The following is a 23,311-nucleotide window of genomic DNA, read 5'->3' as shown; positions in this document are numbered from 1 at the left end:
TTATTACAACTTCACGTAACGTATTCATTATTTTAATATATTTTATTATCCCGCTTAGACCGCGGTGACCGGACTCCAACCTTCTCGTATAATAGGCGAGCACGACGAGCTCCGATTTCTCTGAGCCCTCCGCGATGGAGACACCTCCCGAATACTCACCGGCGCTTCTCCGCCGTCTCCTCCTTCTCCTCCTCGTCGCCTCTTCGCCGTCGATCTCGTCAGCGACGGTCGTGATCAAAGACGAAGACCCGTTGGCCACCACCCCGCCTCCCCCAGACGGGGTGGCCTGCACCGTATGCGCCGCCTGTGACAACCCCTGCCAGCCCCTCCCCTCCTCCCCTCCTCCTCCGCCGCCGTCGCTGCCGCCGCCGGAACCCTCCACCGAGTGCCCTCCACCGCCTTCCCCTCCGGCCGATGTCTACTACTACTCCCCTCCACCGCCGTCGCAGCCAGATGTGGAAGCCTCTCCTCCTCCTCCCTCCTCCGCCGGGAGCAACTGCCCTCCACCGCCGCCCAATCCTCTAGTTCCCTGCTTCTATTGTTACTCCCCCTCGTCATTCCCTTCTGGGTCCCACCAGGTGGGGCCTCTCGCTCTCGTCTCTTCTCTTCTTCTCTCCTTCCTCTTCTCCCTTTGTCTTCTGTTGTAGAACTCTCAGCTGTTCCCAGTATGCATGCCCTCCTTTTCTATCCTTGGAGGTGATCTTCTCCTAGTACTGGGTATTCCCAAAAGGAGCTCCTTGTTTCAGAGTTAAGAAGTTAAGAGCAGCACTACGTGGTCACTCGTGCTATTGCTTTCTTGTTCTTCTGGGTCTACTTTTATTTTGGTTATCTCCATGCATACTGCCTGAGTGTGATAAGTGATTCTTATTGTAAGTGGGGTATTATTCAGAATAAAGTACAGGGGTGAGAAAGTAGGGGAATTTAGTGATTACAAACGCTTGGAAGCTATATTCCTTGCCTAAAGTATAGTTATAATTAATTTGTATAATTAAAAGGAAAAAAGATGTTACAATTGGCATCAAGGTCAAGTAATTAAATGTTGTTTACTAAGAAAGCACTTGTTCTGTGGATGCTGTCTTGTTGTTACTTAGCTCAAATGTATACTAATGGCTCTACCTCATGCTGCAAGTTGGCTCAGCTTGGCCAGTGAAAAACATGTATCACAGGCTTCCATCTACCATTGATTACATGACTGAAATTAAGATCATCTGATGAAAATTTAGTATTATGATGCCAAAGCTCGAGGCGACTCGACTCTTGTTCGATCAGGTCCATGCGCATATTCCTTTGGTAGAAGAGAATATTGAGAGAGAGGTCACGACGATCGATGATCGGACATTGCTTCATGTCGCATATTAGGCATCACGATTACTGATTGTATATAATGTTTATGGTTTCATCATTCTATATTTTGTTCAGATAGGAGTAAAATTCCGTCCATTTCGACTATGAACCTTCAAAGCACAAATGTCATTAGTTCAGTTGGATTGATCAGCATTCATGATACCACCCATGAAGAGGCATTCCCTTATTATACAAGATGTATCAGTGGGCTCAAACTATCAGGGGATCCCATTATGTCATGCAAATTTTTGCCATAACTTGTCTAAGTCTAGCTTGGCTTATTAGAGCCTATATAATGATTCTCTACAGCTGCTGCTGCTCTTTGGCTTTGACGAAGTTGATAGCTTGAGGAGACGAATAGATGGATATAGATATAATTAAAGAATTGTAAAGGTACATAAAAATAATTCATCGCGTAAAGGAATCTGCAGTTCCTGTGCAGAAACGCAAACAAAGGACGTAAACATAACTAAATAAATGGTAAGGGTATTCTATAAATTTTTCCGTCAAAAGTTTCACGTTGTGGACCTCGTGGCCGCAGAAACAAATCTGCGATCCCATGGTAACTGACGTCAAACTTATTTCACAAGATATTACGACGGTTCGGCCAAACTTATTTAAAGATCCCTATATTGTAAGAAACTTATATTCAGGTCCACGGTCCGTATCAGCCTTTACGGGACCTCGGTACCTATCCCTATCGACTCCTTCCCATCCTCCCCCAATCTCCGCTCGTCCTCCTCCTCCTCTCTCCACCGCCGGCCATGGGGGAAACTCGCCACATCAAGGCTTTGCCTCCTCTTTCTCTCTCTCTCTTTCTCTTTCGGCCGCTGGTCTTTAGCTGTTCTAATCTGTTGTCAGGTACCGCAATCTATTCTCAAAATCCCGACTTTTGTTGCCTGTTTCCGTAAATCTCAGATTTTGTTCTAAAAATTTCATCTTTCGCCCCTTCTTTCCCTCTACCAAGCTTCCATCCCCTATTAGATTGGTTTATTTATTTGGGTTTTCTTAGATGCATTGGAGTGAGCTAGAATTCTAGTAATTTTATTTGTTTGAGGGCAGGATGATGGTAAGACAATGGGGCTGAATTTTATCGGAGCGAGGTAACTAGTTCTATTTCCTCTAGTCTCATTTCTGTTAATATTTGGTTCTTGATACAAATTTGTTCGAAAAATTCAACCTTGATTCTATCAGATGCTGCAGTCATTGCCAGCAATTTTTTATAGTTATTTCTCGGTGATTTCTAATTGGGCTACATGAATTTGTTTGTTGTTCCTTGATCTGTTCATAATGATGATTTGCTCACCAAGTAGTTAGATACTTCATTATATTACATTTTAGGAGCTTTTTTTTTTTTTTTCCCATTCCTCCCTTTAGCTTAAAAGAGCGGTTTCATTTCCATTTGGTTGCCAACATCCTTGATTTACCGTCTACTCAGTTCTTTCTTGGGTTTCTTTCATTCTTGTCCCTTCTCATAGGATTTTCAACCTCTGGTTGATTGATGCACTGGAGCATGACTTATGGTTAAAACCATTGGTAATGTTATCCATCTTTGGCACCTTCTTTCTGATGTATATGTTCGATGCTACACTTCATCCTATCTTTGCTGAAGCATTTATACTTCAGTTTCTGATGTTCATTGAGCTGACCAAGAAGTTTGATACTGACTATAACTTGAACTTTGTTGCTTGCATGCTCTGTAATGAGTTTGCAGTTTTCATCTAGATTCTGTTAGCATCCCTCATATGCCATGAAAATTTCGAAATAATTTTCAGATTGTAGCGGAAAAACATATGCGGGATCCGTTCATCGCATGAACGTGTTTTAAAACCTTTCGTTTGTAGATAGATTAGAATTAAATTATTTTAAACCATTTTAATGTGATGATTAAGAAGATCAGATTTTCACCTTGTGCGGGTAGATGGTCTCCGCAAATCTGATTTACGTGGTATTTGATGATGGCTCAGTGGAAGCCGCACACGCGTTCGGCCTCTACAGGTATCCACACGAGGTAGTGATTCGATCGAAGCCTTTGGATCTCCCCGGGGTGCTAGCTCCCTTGCAGAGATGGCTTTAGATGGATGAAGTCCTCTCCTTTGAATCAACCTTTGATTGCCTTGAGAGGAGGAAGAAGAAGGAAGTGCCAAGGAAGAAGAAACGAAGGCTCTTCGCAGCCTTTTACTTTTCCTTGCGCTAGAACCAAAAGAAGAAGAAGAAAGAGATCACGTCACCCTTGGTTTCTTCCCTTGTTCTTGTGGCTGAAGAGAGGAATGAGAGGAGGTTCCTTGCTGCCAAAAATCCCAAGGAAAAACCATGAAAAATTCGTAGCCCCTTTGAACCCCTCTTTTATGGTGTGTGGATAGAGATGAGCTCCTAAATTTTAGGAGTTCATCTGTATCCCTTTGTGAATTCAAAATAGGAGGGGCATTGCCCCTCCTTTTTTCTTCACGCTACCAGCCAAGGGAGAGGCATGGGCCCCTCCCTCTTCTCCCATATGGTCAGCCCCTAGTTGATCAAATCAAGTAGGGAGGGTTGGGTCCAAAGGATGGGTCCAATCCTATTCAAAATAGGATTATGTACACCCATTTTAATTTCTCCAAATTCTAATCCAATTAGAATTTAATTGAACCATGACTCAATTGAACTCTTCAATCCTAATCCAATTAGGAGTCATTTAATTAATTAGATTAAAATTAAAATTAATTAGGACTTGAGAAAATTCTAATCTAATCAGGACTTGTTCAAATTTCAGCCCTAAGATAATTAGGACTTTAGAAATCCTATTCCAAGTAGGACTCTAATTTAATTTGAAATCCTAATCCAATTAGAACTTCATGAATCCCACAACAAGTAGAACTCATGATCAAATCCAATTAATTAAATCCAATTAATTAAATTAAATTGCAATCCGATTGCAATTATTCCTTCTTCTAACCACTAACTCTTAGCGGGTTATCCATTTATCAATCTAATTGATTATTTGTGATTTCTAATCACATTCAACCATCGGATCGGTCAATACCTCTAATGCGTGTGACCCCATAGGTTCTATTCTGACTGGTAGTGAGATATATTGCGATCTCTATCACAATATCATTGAAAACTTCTTTCAATGGGTTGAAACAATTTCAACTCAACTCACCAGGGATTATCGACCATCAAGATGATCCCTGTGAGTCTCACCATCCACTAGTGACACCTAGCAGTATGTAGTGGCTACCCAGCAGAATAGAATGATGAACCTCTAGGTGCAGTTATCGTATGATATAGTCCTTCTATCGTGGATCCCTACAGACCGGAGGTCATGGATAACTCGTCAAACTCCGTCGTCTGTCATATGTCTAGATTTATTTGACTTGAGTTCGAGAGTAGAAAACTCTTTTCCACTATATATTCTGCCCTGGCCAAGGTCTTAGAACTCAGTCTAATAAATCACATAGGATCACTCCTCATCTATCAAGGTCGATAGATTCCATGTAAGTGCATACCCTACTCCTACAGTGAACCTACTGCAGCCAATCTACACAAAAAGGACCCATATGACTAGAGACCATATATATGTGCAGTCAAACTACAATAACCTCGCTGTGAATAGCCGAAGCACTGCAGGTCAAAGGACCAGTCACACTACTGCAACATCGAGTAAGTCACTGACGAGTGGATAGACATCCAAGTGACTTCTTGTCTTGGTCACGCTCAGTACCCTTGTTCTCTAACAAGCACCGGCACTCTCACTTCAGTGTCCCTACACTATGGACTCGAGTCTCGTCCATCCATAAGGAAAGCGATCTGTGCACTGATCGGATCGATCACCGTCCTCGTGATGATCCATTGATCAGGAGCATTTAGAAATTAATCACCAATGATACATGACTCAAATTCTCAACTCTTGAGAGTATGCATCATCATCTTATTAATTCCTTGGACGATTCATAGACACATAAACAATATGAATGAAAAGATGCCCATTTATTATTCAATAATAATAAAATCAAGTACAAATTTATGTCCCAGAATTAATAATGTGTCCGCCAGATTGGCTTCTAGGGCATACATCTAACAGATTCTTGATGTAAGATTTTGGAAGTGGGTTTCTAAGTATGCATGTGTCAATACTCAGTGTTATAGATACCTTGCATGTATTGATTTTCATTCTTTTTTTCTCCTTTTGCAGATCTTACCACTATGTTTTTACTTCTTCATTTTGTTTCAAACGTGTCATAGGTTTCATTACCCAAAGTGAATGACTGCAATGTTCATTTCTTTCAATCTTGTCTCTTTAAACCAAAATAAGAAGATATAAGTTTTGTCAGAAATTGAGATATTAGCAATCAATCGTATATCACATGTTAGAAATTAGAAGAAATTTTCAAGAAACATGTCTAGCTTAGGATGAGGCACATGAGAATGCTGCCCCCTAAAATCATTGTTGCCTCCCCTATGTGCTCTCACAGAACAACTTCATGTGCACGAACACAGGAAGGCGATAGAACCAATCATTTTTCTCTCGGTTTCCTAGAAAAGAAGGAAACAAATTTTGGACAGGAGAGAAATCTTGATGGAAAGAGAATCGCACAAGATAATAGAGTGTGGGAGTTCGAGAACTTCAAATCTTTCTGTGATTGTATTCCACTTACAAAAGGACCACTTTGATATATAACCATGCTAATGTTAGGCCTTGATGGCATGAAGAAAGATTTTCTCCAATTGATCTCAGGTTTTACAACAGACCCACAAATATCTCAACAGCTCACCAATGCTGACAATGGTGACTTATTAAATAGAGATAAGAATAAGGTCAAATGAAAGATTTGAAATTTTAAGAATTTGAGGAAAAAATACTTATAATTCAGAATAAATAAATAGTTAACTAGAAAGGTCAAATTCCAACAAGTTTTTTCTCCCTTGTCCATGAAACCCAAGAGTAATAAACTAGAGATACCACAAACATAAATTTTCAATAAAAAAAGTGAATATATCAAATATCAATTAATGGAATCGGTACATAACACCTAGACCAATATCAGCAAATCGAGAGATCTGTATGGACTTAGACAATGTTTTAAGTCTTTGCAGAATGGGGGGCATCCCTGCCATCCCATCTTGTTCTTATGAGAAAATGGGATTGGGATAGGAGCAGGACTCCCAAATCCATCCACATAAGAAAGAAGAAGAAAGAGAAAACAAAGAAAGGAAGGAAGGAAGAAGAAAAAGGAAAAATGAAAGGAAGGAAAGAAGAAGAAAGAGGAAAAAAGAAAGGAAGGAAAGAAGAAGAAAAAGAAAAAAAAAAAGGAAGGAAAGAAGAAGAAAAAGGAAAAAAGAAAAGAAGGAAAGAAGAAAGAAAAGGAAAAAGGAAAGAAATGAAGGAAGGGAGAAGAAAAGAAGGAAATAAGGAAAGCAAGAAGAAAAAGGAAAGAAAGAAAAGAATGGAGAATAAAAAGAAAGAAAGGAAAGAAGAAAGAAGGGAAAGAAAGAAGAAGAAAATGGAAAGAAAAGGAGTAGAAAAAGAAAGAAAAGAATGAAGAAGGAAAATAAAGAAGAAGAAAAAGGAAAGAAAGAAAAGAAGGGAGAATAAAAGAAAGAAATACAGGAAGGAGAGAGGAAGAAAAAAGAAGAAAAAGGAAATAAAGAAAAAAAAGGAAGGAACCAAGGAAGAAAGGAGAGAGAAAAAAGAAAGAAAGAAAGAAAGAAATAACGAAAAGAAGAAGGGGACAGAATAGAGGGTACATATCAAGATGCTCAAACGGGAGAGATAGTGGGGCGTTCCATTCCATTGACAAACCAGAACATCTTTATCCCATGGGATTTGACACCTTGGACTTAGATTCAATATGGTTCAAACTACAATTTTCATAAGAAGAATGGAGATCCGCAACTTATCTATATCACTTCGATTTTTATTTTACTTTGAGTCACGATCTATGGCTTGTATGTGTGTTTGTCTTTATGCATGTATGAACGTATACATTCACGGGCATGATTTTGGAACTGAGCTTAGTCTTAATCAACAACAACAAAAAAAAGCTTCTAGGATCCAAAGGAACTGCTGATAACATTACAAATTTCGCCGTTTCTGCTTTTATTTTGGTTAGCTCATTGTTTAGGCAAGGAAAAGTCTCTTTTTGGTGCATTTTGAATGAACAAAAATTGTTGAGGTATGTGTGGTTCATTATAGATGTCAGTTGTATCAACCTTTACACCATGTAAACATGTTGGCCTACATGTTCTTTACTGGCCAATGTAAGTCTATGCATATTGGCTCACAAAGCATGACAATTTAAACCTATACTTTATCTTCATGGCACTCATCGTATTTGTATGAACCTTTCTATTGGTTAAACATTTTGTGCAAAATCATACAAAACATAATAAACCTCGGTTCATGTTACGACATATGACCCCACTGAAGAACCTCACCGCTTTAACTATTCTGCTCTCCTTTGTTGGATGCCGTTATCTCTGTCTCCATTCTCTTTAAATAATCACATCAAATTATCACTGACAACCTAGTTTCTTCTTCAGCTTGTTGTCATATTTCTATCATATGCTTATACTTTCATCTTAGCTGAAACTCAATTTGTACTATAGTGGGAAATACAGTTTCTTAAGGCCAATGATTTCTTAACTTGAATGGCTTTTATTCATTTGTAATCTGTTTTCTGATTTCTATGTTTAAGTCATAATGTACTTTCCCCTTTTTTTTCATGTTTTTACTTAAGAATGAGGTTGAGTTTGTTTCTTATCTGCACTCAATAGATGAAAACTGCATAGGATTTGGGGAGAATATGGACAAGCAATATTGAATCAAGCTAGCATATGCTTGCTTTATTTGTGGTCCCTACTGGATCTAAAGCTGTGAAAATCTTGTTCCTGGTGGCTTTGGGAGTATCATCATGGTGGACGGGTCTAAAGTTGCAAAATATGATCTTAGAAACAATTTTAGGCCTTCATTCATCTCCTGGATAATATAATTTTGCCAGTGTTTTGAAATGGTCGGTGAATGAAGAAAGCCTGGCAAAGTCAAATGCAAATTCCTATGTTCTTTTCTGCAAGAGTTAAAGGACAGTGCTAAAGCGAAGTTTGTTAGGAGTACCCTGAGACCTTTGTAGAGAGTTCTTTCTATTTCTGCTCAAAGTACCTTTGCTATAGCGGCTCAGCTATGTTACTATTTTTATTATTGTATTATTACATTGGTTCCTACTATTTATTTTGTTTGTTGTTATGAATAGTTGAATATGTATGCTTTCACTTGTCCTGAGTGACGTATACAGATCATCCTTAAATGAAGTTTGGATATTATACCTATCAAGCCTGATAAAGTCTGACTTGGTAAATGCACTCATGCAGATCCTTTCCTTTTTATGAAGGGTTAATGGAATTTGTTTGGTGTAGTTCATATACTGTTTTCTCAAAGCTAATTTTTCACAAAATATAAAAAGAACAGTGAAATAGAAGATATTTTTATCATGTAGTCACCCTATACATATTTTAGATTGTCTTTCTTGGCTTGATGAAAAGAGAAGATTCATTTTGTATAAGGTAGAAACAGGATCTTTTCAAAATGATGAGAAGAGAGGCAAGGTTTTGAACACATCTACAATTGCCTAGTTATGGTTTAAAACGATATTGAGTAGTTCTTCACAAAAATATTAACAAATGTTGCAGGATTTAAATTTGTCATCATTAATGAAGAGATGATATAAGAAATCTCAATGGATAAAAATTTTTGATTTTTATATAGGATGCTTATCAAATTGATGCTTAGAGACCTTTAATAGGTGCTCTAAGTGTTTGTTGTCTAATTTAGTCTATGTGAAAGTAGGAAAGGATACTCAAGAATGTTGTTATTGAAAGGTTGTGTTGTTTTCACTGATATCAAAGTAAATCAAAAAGATGCGGGGGGAAAAAATTGCATTTTTATCATTACACGGATACTAAAGTGGTGTAAGATGTCCAGGAATGAAGATTAGGCAATGACATGCACTTTATTAGCTAATGTACTTTTGGATTACGAAACCTAGTTCGGACATTGTAGATAAACTAAACAACACCAAAAACACCCAGAAAGTTACACATGCATTGTAGGACTGCACAAAGACTTCCTTTGGAGGGCTGGAGGAACTTGACACCACTCTCCATCTTTATAGGAATATGACACTCATCTCCACATTTATATTAGAGTTCCTATTGGAAATGTGAGAAGAATGATGAAATTAAAATTCTATAGTTAGAATTGTTCTGATAGGCAGGATATGCGGCCATATGGCAAGTGCATGCAGTTTCTGTTGAGTGTCCGGAATTTGGCATAAAGGAAGTTCAACTTGGGATCACAGAGTAAAAATCCTAGGTATAATTCTCTGTTTAATTTTATTTTTAGGAGTGTTTAGCCAGTTTTCAGAAGTATAGGGCTTCTTTGCACTTAGTTTTTAAAGGGGCTCTCTCTTAAAATTTAAACCATTATTGGTTTCATTGCTGAGATTATGGATCTCAAGATTGTCTTTTTCTTGATGATTTCCTACAGTAAATTGGAGGAAATCTCACAATTAAAGGCTATTACAGTTGGTATATAGAGTGACCTGGGATTCCATGGTCCACTGTTATCCGAGGACCTAATCAATGAAATTTTCAGATTTGAAGGTGCCACGCTCCATATAGTCGCTGCCTTCATAGTGGGTCGCTTCTGTGGAAGTAGTCTAAAGCTCCATATAAGTCCTCTTGACAAGTGCATTTGCAAGAGTAGCTGTCAATTATTTCTCCAACTTGTCTTGCTAATGCCATTAACTGGGATGTTCATATTTATGAAATTTACCAAAAGTCGCAAGTCCTGGCATCATAAATGCAAGCTTCAGATTGAAAGGTTGTAGTTGCTCATCTTGTGGATGGAGAAACCTAATTCTTTTTAGCAGATTGAATTTCCCTACACTGTACTTGATTTTTTTTTTTTTTTTAATCTTACACCTTTCCTTTTGCTGATAGGGCTGCTTACTGCATATGGTGTTGCCTTACCAGGAACGAATCAGGAAATTTTCATGTCTTACAAGGTCAAAGTCAGCAAACACAGAATGATAAAATCAAATGGCTTGAGGAAGATTTTTTTGTTGAACTCAATATGATGCAGAAGTTTGTTACAGGAGGCTGCTGGTACCTATCATATTACCACCCACAACTTCATCTCAGAAGGTTCATTTGTCAGGCACATCTTCTCATAGTTTGTGGAAGGTGGTATACAAAGTGACTAAGATTTTCAAAAATAATAAAAGAAAAACTTTGCCAATCCTATTGTTTCAAGTTCAACAGACTATTGCCTGCTTTTGAGATATTAAAAGGCAAGATGATATTGTCGAGAATACAACTGATTTCCCATCTCAAGTATATCATGGCTGTGTGGAACTGTGATAACAAGTATGGATTTTGTTATTAATGGTGTTTTGGTGCATTAAGCACACCTAAGCTCTTATCACCGATGCTGTAGGTCTTGAAACAAATTGGTGCAAGGTCAAGGTCGTGGAAAGCCATGCCTTCAGACAGATTAATGGTAGCTCGTAGCCAGGATTTTGGGTAAAATTCTTCAATTCAGTGAGCTTTGAGTTTCGTTGTTTATTTAATTATTTTCTGTAGAGGGCCATTGGTTTTGTTGTCTGATCAGCTTCAGGTATGTGGGTGAGGCTGCTTCGTTTTGGCTTAAGAATGTGGGACTGGTTTGATTATTTACACATCTTCAATTTCTTATGTTCTGTCTTCAGAAACAGAATATAATATCAGGATTTTTTAAAAGAAAACTTTGCTGTAATTCTTATTATTTCTGAGAAAGTTCCTAAATTTTAGAAGAAAATTAAAGGAAAAATAAAGAAAATAAGAGTGGCTGCAACTGAACAGGCTAATTCATATCAGCCAGTTTCATCTCTGAGTTGATAGCTGCCTAACCAAGGTCGGATAAGTGCCGTAAGTTGCATGAGCATGACAGTGAATTGTATTTGATATTTATAGAATTTCTCTCAGTTGATCTTTTATTTATCCTTAGATTCTGTTGCTCTGATGTAGCACTTGACTGCCTAAATTCTAAATAAAAAGTGATCTTTCCATCCTGAAAAAAATTAATGAAATTGCGTTCGGCTTCATTGCTCTATCTTCTAATATAACAAATTCTAAGATTCAGAAGAAAATTTATTTATATAATTAACTGGGAACAGTACATGGCAAATATTTGAAGAACAACATAATGAGTACAGACAAAGAGGACACATGAGCCTCAATAAGTGTATAAAATGAGAGTTCTGCTGCAATTTTGAGTTAATTGGTAGATCACGGTGACATGATCGGAGAGAAGAAAATTGGTGGTAATTCAAAAGGTTATAAATTGGTGGTTTATATAATTTTATTTTGACTCTTACTAAATCAAACCTCTTTTTCTTAACAATAGTTTCTTATTTTATACTCTTGCGTATCCACAAGAGTACACATGAAGGTAAGTAATGTGTATGCTAACTTGAGCCCCTTTTTTTTACTTCAACAATAAATCCTTCAGCCAAAGATTTCTTCATAAATGTGTGATCAATTTGTTCACTCTCTAATTAATTCAAACTCAAACCAGGAAGCCAACAAATCAAGTTCTCTCTCTTGAAACAAGTCCAAGGAAAGAGATTGCCAACATAAAGGACAAGTGCCTTCCCTCTAAAGAAAGGATGGAACAATATATATTAAAGATTCATCAACAATCAAATGGTCCACCAATCATTTTGTTGTGATCATCATGCCACCTTCCTGGAGACAACAAACCATCAAGACTCATCATTAAACCAACCGGTGCATAACCTTGGCAGAGAATTACCTACAAAGCACCTGATGATTGAGGACATCATCTCTTTGATCACCATTTTTTTTTTTGTTTTGGCCCTCACAATTCCATCACTCTGAAAAGCTTAGTGGTCCTACCGACAGTCGCAGACCTTCAATAACAAATTCCCGAACGCTCACGGGACATTCCTCCACCATTCTAATCATAACACCCCATCACAAATTAATAAGTCCACCAATACATGGCATCCATTACAGAAGATTCAAAGCGTACAAAAACAATCACACGTCAGCCAATATCTTAGCAGCCAATCAATAGATTTTTTTCTCCCCCCTGGAAACAGCCAATCAATAGACATTAGATCACACTTTTCTGATGCCCAACCATATTTGTCTCAACAATGAAGCCATGAATGATTCATACAAATATAGTACGAATATATCTGGAAACACACTAGGCAGCTCACTCATCCTAACCCATAGAATATTCTCAGAGTGGTCGGCTATGTACAAAATCATTCAGTCCGCAGTTCCGTTGGCTTCTCTATAAACATGCACAGCCTGAAAAGCTTTAGTTTCTCCATAGACAAGCACAGCCTGGAAGGCCTGGAGATGAAGCCATGCTTGCAGGTCCAAGCCAACAAAGATTATGGAACCACAATCACACAGTGCTTAAAGGAGTGCATCAGGAAAGAGAACATGAAACACAATAGAAAAGCCAACAAAATTCTCCATTTATGGTAACATTATACATTAGAACAGGGATGGGATTACACTTGATTGATCACCAACCCACTTCTTAAACCAAAGAAAAGAAACACAAAAAGAACACCATCCAAAACTTTTCTTTTCTTCTTCTCTACACTAACAAAGGTTAATATAAGAGAGTAAAGCTAAGCATGGAGGAATCCAGAGGAGAGAGCCATCAAAAGCACAGCAGCCTGCTCCACTTCTCCCATCCTTCTCCTCTTCCTGTCAAGCATAGATCTTCTCTTCACCAACACCTCGCTTCCCAACCCCAACATCCTGAGCTTCACCGAGACCCCACCCAACTCTTTGGTGGTGGTGGTGGTGCTGCTGCTGCTACTATCGTCCTCTCTCTTCTGCTTCCTTTCTCTCCTTTCCCCTTCCTTGTGCCCCAGCACTGCCCTCCTCTTCTTCCGGTACCGAATCCCACACGCGTTGCAGAGCGACTGCGGTAAGAAGTAATAGCAAAAGCAAAAGCAAACAGCAAGAGATGAGATCGAGAGCCCCCCAGCAAATGAACTGAAATCGAATTCTCCGAGTGGATTAGGATTTAGATCGATCGATAGTACCTTAGGGCCCGAGGGGCCGCCTCGCCAAAGAGGCGTCTTGGTTGTCCGGCAATCCGCGCAGCTCTTTGGCTCCCCTGAACCCTCTCTGCCGCCGCTCAGATCTATAGATCCGGTTTCCTGAAGCCAAATCAGAGCGAGAAACAGATCAGCGCACTTGAATCCATTAGAAAACAAAAGAAATCAGAGATCAAACTGGAATCAATCGATCCGAGATCTCACCTTTTCGCCCGATAGATCCATCACTCGCCCGAAAATCGCTCTTTCTCGAAGATCTGAAAAAAGAGGCACCTTTGGATTATAGAATTCGAGAGATGGAAAGAAAGATAGGCTCCAAAATGGCTCCTTTCTCCCAGATCCGATGCAGGGGTTGCGGCGGAAAAACAAAACCTCACTCGAACTCACTCTCGTCGCGAGATCTTCGATCCCAGCTTATTTGACAGAGAAAAACGTAGAGATCTTCGAAAAACATGAGAGATAAAAGAAAACACCGCCGGGAGAGAACAAAACCCCACTCCCCCTCACCAACCTCCGTGAGATCTTTGATCTCTTCTGGATTTCACAAGAAAAAGGAAAAAAAAACCTCGGAAGCTTAGAGAAAGAGAGCAAAGAGAAGAGAGGGAAATCGAGAGAGAGAGAGAGAGAAGAATGGAGGGAAACGGAAAGGCGCGGAGGGAAAGGGGAAAAAAAATAGGAGCAGAGGAATTAGGGAGAAAGGGATCCAATTATTGAACCTATAATACAATATAATTACCACAAATACCAATGGATTAGATTTAATTAATAATTAAATACAAGGCTTGGGCCCCAAGCTTCTGTGGGCGCGGTGCAGCCTTTCTTTATCTGCTCGTGCGGGCGCGAGTTACCGTATCCACCGACGTAGTGTCGGACAACATTCCAGATCCCCTGCAAACCTTCAAACAGCATGTAGCTCATAAACCCAACGTGGCTGCCATTTGTGACTTTTTGAGAAGAGATACACGTTGGCCCCGCTATGGAAAGCTGGCTGGAGGATGGATTTCTGATTTAAGTTAGACAGCTGATCTGTCACCTGAGGGGGTGCCGCGGCACCGCCACAAAAACCCTAGGGTTTGTTGTTTCGACGAAATGACGGTAATGCCCTCGGTGTTTTAAATTTTTGACCGTTGTCTGCGTGTCCGCTGTGTGGCTGCGCCACAGAGGAAACCTCGGCCGGCGGACCGGGCGCAAGGGGTGACGCGTGGGGTGCGTTCAGGCATTTGGGTTGGGTGATCAGATGACGGTCTGATCGAGATCGGACGGTGGGATGGGGGGCGGCGGAGTAGGGGCATCGACCGTTGGGATGGTCTCGGACCGAGCCGGCAGACGGGTCCGACCGGATGTACGGCCCGCGTCCACCGTGTGGCGGGGAGGAATGTGATGTCACAGTAGTCATGTAAACAAGTAGAACAATTTGTTTCACTTAGGATGCAGTTTAGGTGGCCTCCCCTGCCAACCAAAGTACATCCATGGAGGGAGATTAAATAGTGCAAGCAATGAACTCTATCCTAATTTGCCATATAATATATATATATAGTATGTATGTATATATGTATGTATATTATTGTCAAGAGTATCTTGCTACTGCTATTACTAATGCTGTTTTTAATTATTTTTTAGAGAGACTATAGCACTGTTCATAATTTGATATAAGATCAATGATGCATGTAAGTTCGAATAACTCCCCGTATGCAAGTCGTGCATCAATGATGTCCCTAAGAAGTTTGGTATAGTGGTGAAGCAAACTATCTAGTTGGTCCAACGTATGGACTTAAAGGTATTATATAATATTTAGAAAAGGAGATACAAGAAAAATTAAGAATGAAAGTGTTGCTGGAAATTGAACCCGGGGGCGACCACTGGCTGAGAAGGAGGAGTTCTGGCTGGTGGCGCGTCGGCGGGCGACATCCTCTGGGGATCCTGCAAGAAACCGGTGGCTGGGGTTTCCGGCGCCGGCCCTCCGATGCTTAAGTCAGAGAGGGGCTTAATTTTGGAGAAGGAGATGGACTGTATGTAGAAATCCGAAGCCCCCTTTTTAGAGGGAGAAGCTCCCCTTTTTATAGGAGGAGTGCCAGATTACCTGAGATGTGACTGGGAGAATTAATAAATTACCGTCATGATTGGGCATGGTCTTGCGCATTAATGAGCTGGCGTGGGTAGCTGAACAAGACGGGTGGCGCATTAATGAGTTGCCGTGGATGACTGGACGGGATTGAGTGAGTCAACGAGTTGCCGTGGATGGCCTGAGACTTTGGGCTGACTGGAGGTCCGTGGAGATCGTGCGCATTTAATTGTTGACAGTCGTAGCAGGATATGGTCCCTGGTTGGTATGTCGTGGCGTGGCCGGCAAGCAAAGCATGGTGCGGTGAGACTGCTGCAGGGCGTGGCCGCAACATGTGGACGACGAGCTCGGTTTTCTGAGCTCGGCATGCATGAGCTCGATCTTCGGAGCTCGGCCTGCATGAGCTCGGCCTACATGAGCTCGGTCTTCTGAGCTCGGCCTGCATGAGCTCGGCTCGGCCTGCATGAGCTTGGCTTGCATGAGCTCGGTCTTCTGAGCTCGACCTTCTGAGCTCGGTCTGCATGAGCTCGGCCTTGCCGTCGGATTCGGGTGTTCTGATTATATTTGTGGGGTGGTCCATTTTCCCCCCAACACTACCCCCGACATCCGAGTTCGAGTTGCTTTTTGGCTCGAGCGAAGGAAGTAGTCTAGTCGTCGATTATCCTGTAATATAGCCAAATGTCTAAGGAGATGTACGTGCTAAGTAGGGTGTACCTCTCATGCAGTTGGAGCTAAGTGCTTTAGGTCGACTCAGCAGCCTTTTTTGGCTTGTGGTCGACTCAGCAGGGTGCCCCCACTCAGATCGGGGTGTGTTGTCGTAGGAGGCGTCGAATGGCGTCGAAATGTCGTCGAAATGTCGTCGAAGTGTCGTCGAATGTCTTTCCGAGATCGAGGGAGCTTGGGCTCGCTGTCGACTTAGCGGGGCATCACGACCTTAGTCGGGAGATCATGCACGAGGTCGAGGGAGCTTGGGCTCGTTGTCAACTCTGCGATGCTTCCCGAGGTCGAGGGAGCTTGGGCTCGTTGTCGACTCAGCGGGGCATCCCGACCTTAGTCGGGGGATCATGCGCGAGGTCGAGGGAGCTTGGGCTCGCTATCGACCCCACGATACTTTCCGAGGTCGAGGGAGCTTGGGCTCGCTGTTGACTCAGCAGGGCATCCCGACTTTAGTCGGGGGATCATGCGCGAGATCGAGGGAGCTTGGGCTCGTTGTCGACCCCGCGATGCTTCCCGAGGTCGAGGGAGCTTGGGCTCGCTGTCGACTCAGCAGGGCATCCCGAGCTTGGTCGGGGTCTTTGATAGAGATGGAGACCGGAGATGGCCTTGTTCGTTGGCGATCGTGCACCCCTACCTGGAGTGGGGCGACGTTGGAGATAGAGATACCCGTAGGTCGTCTTTTGCATTCTCCGACCTGGAGATAGATAAAATATTGAAATTATTTAAAGCTAAAGTGGCGTCCTGTACTTTTTGGAGACATTTTAATCACTCTCGAGCTTCGAAGTCCCTCAGGACTTGGCTCAGCACCGACCTTCTGAGGGAGGTGTTCTAAGCTTGAGCTTCTAAACTCGGTCTCCTGAGCTCGGTCTTCGGAGGAGGCGTTCTGCACTCAGGCTTCTGAGCTCGGCCTTCTGAGCTCGACCTTCTGAGCTCGGGCTTCTGGTCTCGGCCTTCTGAGCTCGATTTTCGAAGCTCGGCTCTCAACGAAAGCACCAGCTGTTAAGGTTGCGGAAAACGAAGGTCGGCCTTGCATCGTGAGGTATTGTCCGCTTTGGAAAGGTCCGCGTAGATACCACGCCCCCGCATGGTTTTGTTTCTTCGGTGCGGGATCTAGTCCTGCTACTAAAAGGGCCCTCCTGGCCTGGTGACCGAGCGCCGTCCTGAGGACTTACACCCATGAGGAGGGAGCACATGCTGGTCTCTTACTTGCTGCAGGCCTTGATAATCCGAACGAGGGAAGTGGGGACACGTAGCCTTCGTTCTGATCGCGGAATAATAGAGAAGAGTTTGAAGGGTAATGGGATTTAATGGGACTGTACCCTTTGCCACAGAGGCTCACAACCCTATTTTAAAATTCCATAACTCTTCTCCTCCAGACCTCAGCTTATTTCTCTTCCTCTCCAACTTTGATGACCCAAAGATTGATTCATAGATTGATTTTGATGATCACAAAACCTTGAAGTATAGATACTAATGTTTATGTTGCAAGGAGAAAGATATTTATGTTGCAAGGAACATAGCAAGTTGGAAGAACACAAGAAGGCCTCTAAAAGCACTCAAGAAAAGTTGGAAGAAAGCTACAAGTTATTGGCCCAAGTCTCAAGTTCAAAAGATTCAAATTGGAGGAGCAAATTCAAGGAAAATTTAAAAGAATAGTCTTCGAGTCGACTCCTGAGGAATTCGAGTCGACTCCAATGCTTGGCGAGTCAACTCGGGAGAAGTATGAGTCGACTCCTAGGAGTCACAGGCAGAAAAGTCAGAGAGCAGTTTTCGGGTCTGAGATTCGAGTCGACTCCAGTGGAACGCGAGTCGACTCCGATGGTTGGTAGGTCGACTCCAAAGAAAGCAAGAGTCGACTCTCAGCGGAACACAAGGAAAAAGTCAGAGAGCATTTTTGGGACTCTGAGATTCGAGTCGACTCCCGCATTGCACGAGTCGACTCCGAGACTCCGCGACCATCAACAGACAGAAAACCAAGTTACTGCCTCTGAGATTCGAGTCGACTCCCAGACAGTTCGAGTCGACTCCAAGGCAGCGCGACCCTAAAAATGCAGAGGATCAGTTTTCGGGCTCTGAGAGCCGAGTCGACTCCAAGAGAATCCGAGTCGACTCGAGGAAGAAAATCAGAAAGTATGTCCTCTGGATTCATGGGATGAGCCGACTCCGAAGATGCCAAGTCAGCTCCAGATGTTGGCGAGTCGACTCCGGGTTAAGTCGAGTCGACTCCCAGTCAAGGCATGCACTTTAATTCAAATTTGGAACAGTAGCCGAGTCGTCTCCAGTAAAGCACGAGCCGACTCCTGCAACAGGCGAGTCGACTCCTGATCGCGCGAGTCGACTCCGATCCCAACGGTAACATTGTCAGGAAATGCAGACTGTGTCCAACGGCTCTTTTTCTTGTCTCTAACGGCTATATTCTTGTTTCCACGCCATCTAAAGCTATAAAAACAAGAAGAGAGCTAGGGGAGAAGGCATGGAAGTGGGAGAGATCATCTAGGAAAGAGATCTCAAAGAGATTACAAAGGAAATCTCCCACAAGCACAAAAGGGCCATCCAAAACGAAATAGAGAGAAGAAGAGCATCCAAGTGAATCCCAAAGCTTCCTCTCCATCCGTGTGCTGCCTCAGTGATCCTCCACTTCGTGCCAAATCAGAAGAGGGTCAAGTAAAGAAGAAGTCGAGCTCCGTCATCTTCCAAACTCGTTTGAGGACTTCACTTTACTCTATTTGCTTATAGTGTTATATTTGCTTGTTTAAGAAGCTTTGATTTATCTTAAACTTTGTTATAATATCTTGTAACTTGATTCAATCACGGGATTGAATCAAGGGGTAAAGGTTTGTTGGTGAGCCAAAGGGAAAACCAACGGTGTAAGGTTTGTTGGTGAGCCAAAGGGAAAACCAACGGGGTTTAGGTTTGTTGGTGAGCCGAGGGTAAAACCAACGTGAAAGGGTTTGATTGTGAGCCCGGGAAAACAATCGGGGTTGGTTCTAGTCGGTGAGCCTGGGAAAACCGACCGAGTTCGTTGTGCGCTCGTAAAACAACAAGTTGGGTTGTGAGCTTGTAAAACAACCGGCTGTAATCGGTAGGATTATAGTGAAATTCCCAAGAGGTCTTGGGGAGTGGATGTAGGTGCTGGGGTGCACCGAACCACTATATTTTTGTTGTGTTTGTGATGCTCTTTGTTGACTGACCTCCTCACTCACTTACTTAGATATTAAGCTTGCTTAACTCTTCTTCGTGCATCCTTTAGTTGCAAGCATAATCAATTTACTCAATCATTAAATTGAATAGCATACTAGGGCAAAATTAGACTAATCTTTTATTGAACCCACTGCTTAATAGTTGATTAGATTAGAATCATACTCTTGCTAAGGTTAAGCTTCACTAAGCATCCATACAACTTAGCATAATTAATCTAAAAGATTAGAAGTAGTTTAAAAGGTTTTAAAAGACCCAATTCACCCCCCCCTCTTGGGTTGTCACCTTGGGCAACAAACTTGTTGACGTGAGACTCGGGCTACTACTTCTGGTTGCCCCCACGTCCCACGTCATTGCAGCGGGAGTCGTGCTTGACTCGAGATGGCTCGGGAGAAAGTTTCTTCCTCTACTTAGCATAAACCCGTGGAGGCGGCATAGGAGGGGCCTCCACCTGTTGCAGGCTTTGGACCGCAATGGCTAGCACTTGGACTTGTTGCACCAGCGCGTCAAACTGCTCAGGTTGGACTTATGGAACTTGATCTGCCGGAGGTCTTGGTGGTGAATTTTGGACTGAGCGTCCGGGGCTTGGAGCATGATGCCGGGAGGTATCAGAGACTCCTCTGCTCCTTAGTTTCATGGCCACGACTTGGGCCCTTCCTCTAGCGCCAACTGTTGCTGGAAATTGGACCCGAGGGCGACCATTGGCTGAGAAGGAGGAGCTCTGGTTGGTGGCGCGTCGGCGAGCGGCGTCCTCCAGGGATCCTGCAAGAAGCCGGTGGCCAGGGTTTCCGACGCCAGCCCTCCGATGCTTAAGTCAGAGGGGGACTTAATTTTGGAGAAGAAGATGGACTGTATGTAGAAGTCCGAAGCCCCCTTTTTAGAGGGAGAAGCTCCCCTTTTTATAGGAGGGATGTCAGGTTACCTAAGATGTGACTGGGCGAATTAATGAATTGCCGTCATGATTGGGCGTGGTTGTGCATATTAATGAGCTGGCTTGAGCAACTGAACAAGACAAAGTGGCGCATTAATGAGTTGCCGTGATGACTGGATGGGATTGAGTGAGTCAACGAGTTGCCGTGGATGGCCTGAGACTTTGGGCTGGCTGGAGATCCGTAGAGATCGTGGGCATTTAATTGTTGACAGTCGTAGCAGGATATGATCCCTGGTTGGTATGTCGTGGCGTGGCCGGTAAGCAAAGTATGGTGTGGTGAGACTGTTGCAGGGCGTGGCCGCAACATATGGACGACGAGCTCGGCTTTCTGAGCTCGGCCTACATGAGCTTGGTCTTCGGAGCAAGGCCTGCATGAGCTCGGCTCGGCCTGCATGAACTCGGTCTTCTGAGCTCGGCCTGCATGAGCTGCCTGCATGAGCTCGGTGTGAACTCGGCTCGGCCTGCATAAGCTCGGCCTTCGGAGCTCAGCCTGCATGAGCTCGATCTTCTGAGCTCGGCCTACGTGAGCTCGGCCTGCATGAGCTCGGTCTTCTGAGCTCGGCCTTTTAAGCTCGGTCTGCATGAGCTCGGCCTTGCCGTTGGATTCGGATGTTTTGATTATATTTGTGGGGTGGTCCATTTTTCCCTCAATAGAAAGATAGTAGAGATAAGGCTGCAAATGAGTGAGGTTGGATCGTGACTTGACCTGACTCGATGTGGTTGGACTTGACCTAATTCATTCTTGAAGATTCATGGGCTGGGTTGGGTTCAAATGTTAAACATGTTTCATATTTTTGGTTCGGTCTGAATTTCATAAAATTTGACCCAATCTAGCTCAATCTGATTATAACTATATAGGTCTACTTTGTATCTTCCTATTAGTTACTTAGCCCTACCCGACTCTGAATCGATCGGAAGAAAATATTTTAAATCATTTCTTTTTTTCATTATTAAAAGAAAAGCGCTCAAACTAATCTTATGGAGACTATTAATCCTACACTGTTGTGTATTGAGTCTAGTAAATTCTTCGCATATAATACATAAAGCCTAAAATTAGGAGAGTATTTATGTCATGCTCCCACAAATGAACCTATCATGTATCCATTCGCATGGGACCATTTGATGATTCGGTGCAGTATCACAACTTGTTTTGGCATACTATTTGTGGAAAGTGTACGTCACCTGCCATGCACGAGTACATCATTCAAACATGCACTTTTCATGGATTTGGATGTGAGGTTAGTATTGCAGCGAATCAGCTCTCAGCAAGCATGGACCTAACGCACTTTAGATAGCCCTTCTTCTTCTTCTTCAAGCAAATGATCCACGCGATGCACGAGAGTAAATTATAATTTTTACTAGAATAAATATTAAACAAAAATTTGCTGTAGATTTTCTGTGTATAAGTGACAAATCCCAATACAAGCAAAGACCATGGCTCAGATGAAAACCCCCAAGCCTACAGCAATAGGAGGCCGAATATATAACAACATGAAAAAACCTTTCACATAAACATTTAATTAAAAATCATTTAAATAAACTATAATACATACAAATAAATAAGCTAGAGATGAACATACAAGAATATCTCTTTCTCAGCAGCAGCATCACGACGACACTTTGGACAATGAACAAAAGAATCGCTTTGATCAGACGAGAAGACCTCTCCCCTCTCTATTCACACCACTGCTTCCAATCATCTCATCAAAACTCACACACCCTTCAAATACCACCCTAACAATTATAATAACACTTTTAATAATACATGTTACAAGTTGGACAACTTGGATTAGTCTAGCGACCAGCCCAAGTCTAACCCGACCAGCAAAATTTCCACCTCGACTCGGGAATCAATCCAACATTTTCGATTCCAGGGGAAATTAGGGTTGTGTTAGACTAGAAGTCCAAACTCACTCGACTCGATCAGACCGATAGATTCGGTCGGGTTATGCTATGGGTAAAGCCAGCTCAAATGCACCCCTAGCTAATCATCTTTTAGCAATTTTTGAGGGCCTCTAGGCTGATTTCATTCAATTAATTCTCCTTAAGACAGGATTTATGATCCCTTTGCTTTTCAGTGACAGTTAAAAAGATAGACAAGAGAATTATGTAAGTTTTTCAAAGCATATCTTGCTTATAAATATCCTGAAGCGATAAGAATCTTAAAAAAGACCCCTGTCGGCAAAAATGTGAGATACTTTGCCAACAGAAGCTTCAAAACAACAGTCCTTTTTTAAGTCTTATTTTGTTTTAACGCTCTAGTGGAAAGTAAACAAGTCGATTTTTAGATTTCACTATTTATTTCTAAAAATTTAAATTTGTTAGCTAGATATATAAACAGATTTTGACTCAATGAGTTGTGATTTGGGCAAAAAAAAAAGAGAGTCAGTTTTATATTAATCATTAAGTTTTATATTAGCTAGAGTAGCTAAAATAGTGGTTGTTACAGTAGCCAATTTCAACCACCCCCTCCTCGAACCACTAATTACTAGTAAAGTAGAACTAACAACTAGGGCAGGAAATGGGCTCGAGCAGTCTAAGGCCTATCAGACTGAGTCGACTTCGGTCTAGGCCAGAAAAAGTATAGACTGGGTTTGAGTTTAAATATAAAGCTTATTTGTTTTTCAAGCCGGGCTCAGGTATGTCATTGGTCTGGCCCGAGTCCGAGCCCGAATCAATTTACTTTTGTATGTTGTTATTTAGAGAGAATAATGAAAAAGTAAAGGACAAATTAAAATGAATTTAGCTGAGAATAATATATCATTTGTCATAAGAACTTTTAAAGCAATATTATGAAATATTAAACTTCAATTGAATTCGGGCTGAATCTACTTTTCATCCAAACAAATAATTTTTAGGCCTAAATCTGGCCCAAAATCCCTAAAAAAGTCGGGCCAAGTTTGGATAGGGCATTGGCCCGACCCAACCCAGCCC

At 42.0% G+C, this 23,311-nt stretch overlaps 1 protein-coding gene and 1 long non-coding RNA gene across 2 annotated transcripts; one reads left to right on the top strand and one right to left on the bottom strand.

Annotated features, from left to right (window-relative positions):
• The first annotated feature begins 2,018 nt into the window (after positions 1-2,018).
• On the top strand, positions 2,019-11,438 carry LOC120105590 (uncharacterized). The gene is made up of 2 exons (XR_005507942.3): positions 2,019-2,205; positions 10,321-11,438. It is a non-coding gene; the product is annotated as an uncharacterized LOC120105590 (long non-coding RNA).
• Positions 11,439-12,850: 1,412 nt separating this feature from the next.
• On the bottom strand, positions 12,851-14,166 carry LOC103712422 (GATA transcription factor 15-like). The gene is made up of 4 exons (XM_008798939.6): positions 13,857-14,166; positions 13,674-13,726; positions 13,455-13,571; positions 12,851-13,331 (listed from the first exon to the last, which is right to left on the bottom strand). The coding sequence occupies exons 1-4, from the start codon at positions 13,921-13,923 to the stop codon at positions 13,032-13,034; spliced, it is 537 nt and encodes a 178-aa protein (XP_008797161.3). The 5' UTR covers positions 13,924-14,166; the 3' UTR covers positions 12,851-13,031.
• Between the last annotated feature and the right edge of the window lie 9,145 nt (positions 14,167-23,311).

This window comes from Phoenix dactylifera, chromosome 2 (assembly GCF_051530095.1).
Source record: "Phoenix dactylifera cultivar Ajwa chromosome 2, Ajwa_hap1_PhDact_Kaust_v1.1, whole genome shotgun sequence".
Taxonomy (NCBI): domain Eukaryota; kingdom Viridiplantae; phylum Streptophyta; class Magnoliopsida; order Arecales; family Arecaceae; genus Phoenix; species Phoenix dactylifera.
Note: the sequence above shows the minus strand (reverse complement) of the source record. Positions and strands in the feature narration are given on the sequence as shown.

What these genes read in the sequence shown, in the direction of transcription:
- LOC103712422 (XM_008798939.6), bottom strand. Translation starts at nt 13,923, where the DNA reads ATGTTTTTCGAAGATCTCTACGTTTTTCTCTGTCAAATAAGCTGGGAT. An exon ending in TCGAAGATCTCGCGACGAGA is followed by an intron (nt 13,727 to 13,856) that starts GTGAGTTCGAGT and finishes CTCTTTTTTCAG; the next exon opens with ATCTTCGAGAAAGAGCGATT. An exon ending in TGGATCTATCGGGCGAAAAG is followed by an intron (nt 13,572 to 13,673) that starts GTGAGATCTCGG and finishes ATTTGGCTTCAG; the next exon opens with GAAACCGGATCTATAGATCT.